We start from the raw sequence: 9,085 nt of genomic DNA on the forward strand, positions 1-9,085 counted from the left end.
TTTTGTTTCGAAAACATCACATTTCCGGTGTATTACAAACACTCTTAGTGTTCGTCCCGGAAATAAGGTTCAAATCGGATTGGCAGGTAATGTTTTACTTCATTGTGTCGTGATGTAATATACGAATGCATTTCCACAATATATCATGTTCATATATGATAGATAACTCTTGATGTAGCGTCAGTAACGTATTGCACAGGTGATCAGGTGGATATGAGTGGAATTTTGTTTACGTAGAATTCTCCGGCCTACTGCTGCCAGCCCTTATTATTGCATTGTTTTTGACTGGTAGACGCACTTGATATTCTGTGTCTTGGTTCTGTGGAGCGATCAATTGTGTGCGCGACTCGTCACAGTGGTGCCTCGTGAGCGATCAATTAAATACAAGTTAATTTCACGTAATTTGTCTGAAAATTCCAATTTTCTGTGTGCTTCAAGTAGTGCCTCTACCATTAGATGACAAAAATAACAATAAACCTGTTGCTATCTTTATAAAACTCATGTAACCCTGTGAGTATATCAAGTTTGTGTCACTTCCACAGGCCCAGATTTCTCACATCAATTAGTGAGAATATAAAGATGAAATGCTTATTTGTACTTGTAGTGACAATTTTGTTTGTTGGATTACCATAGGATTTCCCCACTTTTAATGGGTGTCTTGTCTCAATAAAGTTTGGCAAACCCTGGACGAGACAGCCTCCCACAATGGCTGATTCTGTGACGTTAGATGATCCGAAATTCTGCTTTGAAGAGGTCCTGAGCACTTTCAAGGTGTGTTTGTCTGAAGACAAAGCTGTCATTCTAGAAAACTACGTGTCTGGCTGGCGAGGTCTTATAAAGTAAGTACATTTTAATGTTTTTTTAAATTTTTTTCCAGCATTGTTTTTTTGGTCATGAGTAACCTTTCAAATTCAAGTTTATTTTCACACTGCAGGTATTCTCAGCACCACCTTTTTCATGTGTTGCCAATGGAATATTGTACTATGAGCATTGGGAGCTTAAATTAAAATGTTAGTCTTCTCCATGTTCAAGAGAAGGTGTCTCTTCTTAAAAATGTTTTTATTCATTAAAACAGTCATTATGACCTGACAATGGGATATGATAACTATGGTCTGAAAAAAATGCCAACCACTACATATTGCAATGTGGTCTGCACAGACATATTTGAAAACACAACTTGTTAATGTTTACCTTTGCCAGGTTTTTGAACTGCTTGGGGTCCGTCTTTGGATTCATTTCTAAGGATGCCACCAATAAGATCCAGATCTTGGTGAATTTGCTCAAAGGAGATACAAACTCTCACTACGCGACCGTGCAGTCCATGGTACGATACGAGCTGGACAACGGACTGGTGGACATCGACAAGCGAGGCAGTCATCCCGAATCAGGCACTCGTACTCTCCTGAGGCTGCATCGTGCGCTCAGGTGGCTGGAACTCTTCCTGGAGCGGCTGAGGATCAGCACCGAAGACAGCAAGACGTCCGTTATGTGCGCCGAAGCCTACAATGAGTCCCTGGCGCATTACCACCCGTGGGTGGTGCGCAAGGCGGCAGGTGTGGCCTTCTGCATGCTACCAGGGCGCCCCGCCTTCTTTGAGGTGATGAACGTGGGCCCCCCGGAGAAAGTGGCGGCCGTCTTGGGGGAAGCCGTGCCTCTCATTTCCGAAGTGTATCGTATCACAGAGGAACTTTATGCGAAGAACAACCTGCTCAACTTGCCATAGAAACATGTTAGCATGACTAATGGTGACTGTTGCTGGAGATTGTGCAATAGCTGCATGGTGGAACACCATTTTTATTTTTTGTGTAATCATTTTGTCACAGCAATTACGATCATGTCTGGTGGAAAAGGGAAGCCTTTTTTTCGTCATCCAAGCTAAAAGCTACTCATGTTTACAATAACTGCAAATGTTTTCAACTTGACATGTGAAAACGTAATGCACAACTGGGGATTGTTTATATATCTAATATGCTGGTTTAGCGAAATATACTGGAAGATTTAACAATAAAAGTTGTTTAACATACACAAACACATTTACAAATATTGATTGCAGACACATCAAGTACATTTAATGTAAGTACGTTTCTGCATCAACCATTGAATGTAAAAGGCAAGTTTGGCCAAGTGTATGTCATGTTTTATGTGGTAGCTGTAATTATAAAACCTTTTGAAAAATGAACGGCATGAATTCTCATCATGTTAGATTATTTAAATCACTGTACTATTTTGAATCATTCCATCCAATAAAAAAAAATGCCTACAGTATGTCTCTTAATAGTCAGTTATCACTGTCTATTTTTTTTTACCAATGCATATCCCCTCAATGTTTGACAGTGGTTATAATCATGATAAAATATAATTGAAGTGCATGTTAGACAAAATAGCTGTGTTTTTTTAAATACAGAAAATTACCAAGGGCTATATTTTTTATATTTACGTTATGCACCACTCTAACAATTGAACATTCATATTTGGTTGGATAATTATCCCTTGATTTTCATTCGTCACAAGCCAAACATTGAGTTTTTTTTTTTTTTTGGGTGCAGTTACATGATATGCACAGCAGAGGCTGTAAAGCTAATGGTTGTCCCGACAACCGGGCTGCTATAGCAACAACAGTGACACTCGAACTAAAAGCGCTTCCAGTCGAAAGTTGAAAGAAAGCTTGGGCTAGAATCCTTCGTGCTAACATGGATGATTGCGCAGGTTAACACTTTGACAACAGAAGCAGAGAAACAAACAGCACCACTGAACTTAACTGGATGGATTTAACGAGGTCAAAGTCTAAAAGTGGGGCAAGTCGTGACATGGGTGCCGTCCGTGGGCAACCGGGGTCCGGTAGTACAACCAGGGACTTCCGCTCCCGACGCGAGCCTGCCAATTTTCTCGGCAACTTGAACGCGCCGGACTTTCCTGATCTCAACAAGTACAAGGTCCTCCCCGCCATCGCGAAGGCACGCTCAGGAAATGCGAGCCGATCGTCCTCAGATGGGGGAGGATCACGTGGTTGCGGCCGTGAGCCCGACGGGATCGGCACTTTGCTGCTGGCTATCAGGGCGCCGTGCGGCGGCAGGTTCGAGAGGCACTTTGACCCCGCAGATCCATTGCGGACTGTGAGAGACTGCGCAGAGGCCAGGTTCGGGACCCGGTACGGAGAGGTTTCCATAGCAACCATGGATGTGCCACGCAGGAGCTTCACAGACTTGGACTTGACTCTGGTTCAGTGTGGCATCCACGACAGATCACTACTGTGCATCACACCACTCTAAGTGGACAGGAGCAGGAATAAAAAGAGCCTGATTTATGTGCTCATTTTATTGAGCATTAGTATTTAGATTCTTTGACTTTTTAGAGATGTAAAACATATGCAACAGTGATTGGTCAGATTTCACACTGTGCCATTGTTGCCTTGACACTTTAATACAGCAGTTAAGCCATTGTATAGTGAACCTCTGAATATGAACTTTGAACTGGACATATTCATGATATTCTAATCTTTGGGGACGCAATTGCAACTCCTCTTGTAAGTCATACTGACGTGTTGCATGATGACAGTTCAAGTTTACTGTGACTTCAGAGGTGTATTAATGCCAAAAATAAATCTCCACGGCCCATTTGCTGGGAAGGTGGTGTGAAAGTGACTCTTGTGAGCATAGTACGTTTGATTCATGGTAACAGAATATTTTATTCGAGACTGCAGATACTCATCATCCTTCAACTGACGGTTGAAATAGTTTCGACATGAGGAGCTACAACACAGTTTAAAGGCAACATGTTTGATATATTTATCAAAATAGATTTATCACTACACTAGAATATTCAAAATGCCATGCAAACGTTCAAACAACAAATAAAATAAAACACAGCAAACGAAGAAGAACAAAATAAGGCACACTCGGCTTGAAAAGCCCGGCGTAGCGGTTTGCTACTCTGAATGAATCAAAAGTGCAGCTCAAACAAAACTTTCTGCATAGTCAACACCTTGTAAACAATAAAGCTGCACTAGGCAGATCAGTCGCTGGGATGTAACAACAGCAGCTGAGTGTTCAGTTCAACTGCTTTTCTATTTCCTCAACATTCCGTGTGTCAAGTTTGAGGATTTTCCTGTCTGAGAGATAAAGAGAAACAAATGTCAACATCCTCATGTTTACATTCTTTAAATTGGAGGTGTGCGTGGTGAAAGGTACCAAAATGCATCTCAATTTGTCTGATGACATCCATGCCGGATTCACTGTCCACCATGTTGATGGCGAAGCCGCGCCTTCCAAAACGTCCCGTGCGGCCAATCCGGTGAAGGTACGTCTCGTTATCAGCGTTTCCGGCCATGTCCACGGGGAGGTCAAAGTTGACCACCAATGAGACCTGTTCCACATCAATGCCTAGAGACAAAACAAAATAATTTGTGATACATTATCAAACAGTATTTTCATTTCATTGCAGTATTAGCCAGTTAAAAGTTGTTAGCTGCTGTTGGCAACAAAACAAAAATGACACTAAACGCAGTTTGGCACCGGACTTCTGCCTCTTACCCCTGGAACAAACGTTTGTGGTGACAAGAACCTTCTCTTTGCCATCTCGAAAGCGTTCAATGATGCTCGCTCTCTGCATCACCGTTAATTCCCCACTCAGCAGCGCCACACTGTGGCCTTCATTGGTCAGTTTTGCGGCTAGCCAGGACGCCATTTTACGAGTCTGCGCAGAAGAATTCACTTTTAATGTTTCATGGAGATACAAACACTAAAGTAGTGTGTCTTAACCTTTACTGAACCAAGTCAAACTTCAATTACCCCATAATTTTATCAGTTCAAAAAAAAATGTATCACAATTCAAGGGACTTTATGATTTTCTAGGAATTTTGTAGTAATTATCAATTGAAACACATTGCAAAAGAATTACAGAAATAATTTCTTGCAGTGATAGTTTCCTAAATATTGTGGGAAACCATTATCAGGATCAGAGTCTTTGATATCCCTAATAACAATGTAGCTGCCATACACTGCGCTTGACTACTTACGCGGCAGAAGATCATGGCCTGCGCTACAGTCATAGTCGCATAGAGGTCACACAGAATAGTGAATTTGTCCTCCTTGTTCCCGCAGAGGACATAGAATTGCTTGATGGTGTCCAGAGTCTCCTCCTTACGTCGCAGTCGAATGATGTTGGGCTCGGGAACGATCAATTCGGCAAACCTCCACACCTCCTCCTCAAAAGTCGCAGAGAGGAAAAGCATCTGGCAGTCTTTTGGTAGCTGCCTACATTAGCACAAGGGGGAGGAATAAAGTTACATCATTTCAATAACTTGTGGTGCCTTATGATCAAGGATCATTGGCATATTTCCCCAGGTTCAATCCGAGCAATAACATCACTTGTGGTAAAACCTATCTTCACAAACAAAGTCACTGGCTAATGGAATGTTTTCCATCCATCCATCCATCCATCCATCCATCCATCCATCCATCCATCCATCCATCCATCCATCCATCCATCCATCCATCCATCCATCCATCCATCCATCCATCCATCCATCCATCCATCCATCCATCCATCCATCCATCCATCCATCCATCCATCCATCCATCCATCCATCCCACTTGTCCCCACGGGGGTGCTGGAACCTACCCTAACAGTCTTGTGCATCAAATTTCTCTTTGAATAGAGAATGAATCAAAATCCACTTTCCGAACACTGTGTTCTCCCAAGCGCAAACCTTTTTCAAAATGTCTGGACAGAAAACATGTCCGGCATGCCAAAAAGTTTAATCTTTGTGTCATCAGACCAGACGGATGATAGAGGTCACTGACCTCACTCGGATCTTCCATGTGGCAGATTTTTTTCTGTACCCTTTTCGAGATCTGTACTTTGAGACTACCCTGTCTGGTTGCCTTGCAGACAATTACTTTGATTTCATGCTCAGTCTGTCCCAATGGCGTGCACTGTCAACTCTGAGACCTTTATTAGTTTTTCCCCCCCTCAATCATGTCCAATTAGCTGGCTTCACTGAATGTGGACTCCAATGAAGCCGTAAATGCATCGGTGATGATCGAGGAAAAGGATGGTCCCAAAGTCTCATTTGAGCATGGCAAAGGCTGAGACTAGTGACAAGATTTATTTCTAAATCTGAAACGGCATTTAAAATTAATCAATGAATAAATAAAATAAAAAATCCATTGTCATTATAGAAAAGATAGTGTGGAATCAAAATTATTTTTTTGAAGCGCTGTGAAGGCTCCGAACATTTTCACCGGCGTACGAATTTTAAAATTGTGTGCTGAATATCCGAGTGCCAATCTATTCAAGCATCCATTTGTCAAGCCCTCTATTCATGTGGCTGTGCTGGTCCTAACCTGTGGACGCGGATGCTCTGGTCACGATGACCTTGAGTGGCGATCATGACGTCTGCCTCATCCAGCACAAACATGGTTATTTTTTTGGGTTCAATGACTTTATACTTGTTGCACCAATCCAGGATGGTGCCTGGTGTTCCCACGACAATCTGCTCCTCCAACTGGCTGCCTCGCTCCGCTGGGCAAAATCAAAGCGATAAAGCCAACTATTCAATTTGAGACGCGCAGTGAGTAGAGCGACTGCGGCGTCACCTCAATTTTCTTACCTTTGCAGCCTCTAATGGCGTAAGCCAGTTTGATGTCAGGGCAGAATTTGCCCATCTGCTCCATCACCTGACCGATCTGCAGGGCAAGCTCATATGTGGGTGCGATACAAAGAACCTGGGGGGGACAAAAACAAACAAACAAAATAAACCCAAACTTATTTGGCAAGCACAGCCTAAAACAAATAATCTATCAGCAAGTCACATGGTTTACCTGAGTCCACTTTTGGTCAACCTTCACATGGCTGAGCATGGCCAGAGAAAAGGCTGCAGTTTTGCCTGTGCCTGACTGTGACTGGGCAATCAGATTCTGAGGTCTTAAAGTCAAGAAAGGAAAACATTCCATTTTAAAATGTTCAAAGAAAATAGCTCAGCCTTTCTGTCCAAATACAAGATGAGCTTAAAGTCATTTAAAAACGCTTCTGTAAACTCCTGCCCAGATTTTCCAGGGGTCAATAACTAACATTATCTCACAAAAGTGGTATCGGACATTTCTAAAACAAAATTCATTACAAAATCTGTCAATTGTACACTTCATTCTGCAAAAGTGTAAAAATGGACTCACGGCTGTGCCAGCATCATAGGTAGAGCCTTCTCCTGGATCATGGAAGGCCTGTTGAAGCCCATGCTGTAGACCCCCTTCAACAGCTCAGGTTTCCTATTCATGCAAGAAAAAATAACACAATCTCCCAAGAAGAAGTGGGAGTGGTGTGTAGAATGAAAGTTTTGCGTGTGCAAATTAGATTTTTTTTTATGGGTAACCTATGCTCAGCTGTTGGCTGAAAAATATTTTTCGCCTTCAAGCAAAAATCACCTTTGGCGCCATCTGGTGGCATCTTTGTTTCAAGAAAAACATTAAAAAGATGTTTGATTCAGACACAAATCGTGCTATCACCATTATGTGACATCTATAGGTAATTACAAACCATTTAACAAAGAGTGTCAATTCGCTGAATTTTTTTTCTGTCCGTGGGAGGGCAGCCCCACCTCCTACAGTCAAATGTGTAATTCCGCTTTTCTGTGATTTGTAGACTTCTCACAGTACTTGTCCTCCACAAGGGTAGCGGCTGGCCTTGAGTCTATACCAGCTGACTTTGGCACATCCTAAACTGGTCGCAATGACAGCATAACAAATTAGCTTTTTTGGCAAATTAAATCAAAGATTGAATGTGACTTTGGAGTGGGGTTGTGTTGATGTGAAAAAATTGAATGTTAGCAATATGTAGGAATGCCGACTTAAACGATGCAGTGTTTGATTACTAAAAAATGTTTGGTGCTTTGACAAAATGTCCTTAATGTAAAATGCAGTCTGTGCCTTGGCTCTGAAGAGGGCGACAGAATTGGACTTTTGTGCTTGACATTAGTATCGATCCATTACTTTAAATCACAGGTGTCAAACTCAAGGCCCGGGGGCCAGATACAGCCTGCCACATCATTTTATGTGGCCCGCGAAGACAAATTGTGCATCAAATTCGTGTGTCATTACTAGAATTGTAAATTGCCTGTTTTTATTTTTTTTAATATTTGACCGGTTTTTACTGATCTGATTTGAAAACGAGTTATTTGTCAATTTGTTTGTATATATGAGGTGCTCATACATTTATTTGGGTTGACAGTCATACTGGCCCTCCGAAAGAAGCTATGACTACAATGCGGCCCGCGAAAAAAATGAGTTTGACATCCCATCATTAAAGTTTAAATGAATTTGTTCAGGTATGTGATGGGCTGAAATGAAATGTGGGTTTTATTATTTTTTAAAAAAGAAAACACCTATGCTAGACTCACAGGCGCAGCTCCTCGAAGGTCTTGACGGAGAAAAGCGGGGAAGTGGGGTCCCGCTGCAGGACCTCCACCTCGTGTCTGCTCCGAACTAGAGTTCGGCGGATAATTTTGTTGAGCAGGGACACTTCAGCGCGATCCACTTTATCACCTTCCCATTTTTCACTCATGTCCGTCTGGAGGTTTCCTGTGCAGCCGCCCAAAAAGTCGTTAACCGACGAACAAACGTCGTGGAAATATGAATATTTAGTTACCGTTTACATCTCTGGCAATAGCTTGGCCCATCTTCGTTGTGAGTTCAAACTGTTGACAAAAGGGAGTGAAATAGTTATCAAAGTGCTATTCAAACTTTAGCTAGCTTCGAGCCATTACGCATTTAGCCATCATTCACCTGCACGTGCGGGGAATTCGCCTCCTGAATATCTGCCTCGAGCGCCCACGAGTCCTTGAACATTTTACAATATTTAACTCAAGATTTTATGATGCGACTAGACAAAACTTTTCAGCAAAAGTTCGGAGGCTGGTGTGGCCTGATGTCAGATGCAGCGAGGTGACAAACAATTAGTGCCGACGAGAAACAACCACAACGTGCCAGGCCAAACACTGACTCGTGGTGATTATAGTCGTGATGCCTTTACTGACACCCGGGATTTACACTAATACTGGAACGCGAGTGGGGGCCATTAAATACGGAGGAGC

At 42.4% G+C, this 9,085-nt stretch overlaps 3 protein-coding genes across 4 annotated transcripts; 2 read left to right on the plus strand and 1 right to left on the minus strand.

Annotated features, from left to right (window-relative positions):
* The first annotated feature begins 5 nt into the window (after nt 1-5).
* Nucleotides 6-2,275, plus strand: cptp (ceramide-1-phosphate transfer protein). Of its 2 annotated transcripts, none has more exons than XM_088368940.1 (3): nt 6-86; nt 673-839; nt 1,201-2,275. In XM_088368940.1, the coding sequence occupies exons 2-3, from the start codon at nt 706-708 to the stop codon at nt 1,721-1,723; spliced, it is 657 nt and encodes a 218-aa protein (XP_088225066.1). In that variant the 5' UTR covers nt 6-86; nt 673-705; the 3' UTR covers nt 1,724-2,275. The 2 variants fall into 2 exon arrangements, with proteins under 2 accessions (XP_088225066.1, XP_088225067.1); XM_088368941.1 differs by having other exon boundaries at nt 55-86; nt 634-839.
* Nucleotides 2,276-2,587: 312 nt separating this feature from the next.
* ubxn10 (UBX domain protein 10) lies at nt 2,588-3,641 on the plus strand. Its single transcript, XM_088368942.1, has one exon. The coding sequence runs from the start codon at nt 2,763-2,765 to the stop codon at nt 3,267-3,269; it is 507 nt and encodes a 168-aa protein (XP_088225068.1). The 5' UTR covers nt 2,588-2,762; the 3' UTR covers nt 3,270-3,641.
* A 19-nt stretch (nt 3,642-3,660) lies between these two features.
* ddx19a (DEAD-box helicase 19a) lies at nt 3,661-9,035 on the minus strand. The gene is made up of 11 exons (XM_088368939.1): nt 8,778-9,035; nt 8,641-8,689; nt 8,393-8,573; nt 7,173-7,265; nt 6,822-6,924; nt 6,611-6,725; nt 6,345-6,522; nt 5,015-5,252; nt 4,530-4,692; nt 4,188-4,379; nt 3,661-4,108 (listed from the first exon to the last, which is right to left on the minus strand). Exons 1-11 carry the CDS (start codon nt 8,838-8,840, stop codon nt 4,047-4,049), a joined length of 1,437 nt encoding a protein of 478 aa, XP_088225065.1. The 5' UTR covers nt 8,841-9,035; the 3' UTR covers nt 3,661-4,046.
* Nucleotides 9,036-9,085: the final 50 nt, after the last annotated feature.

The sequence above is a fragment of the Syngnathus floridae genome, chromosome 2, assembly GCF_059516105.1.
Source record: "Syngnathus floridae isolate MCC-2025c chromosome 2, RoL_Sflo_1.0, whole genome shotgun sequence".
NCBI classification, from domain to species: Eukaryota; Metazoa; Chordata; class Actinopteri; order Syngnathiformes; family Syngnathidae; genus Syngnathus; species Syngnathus floridae.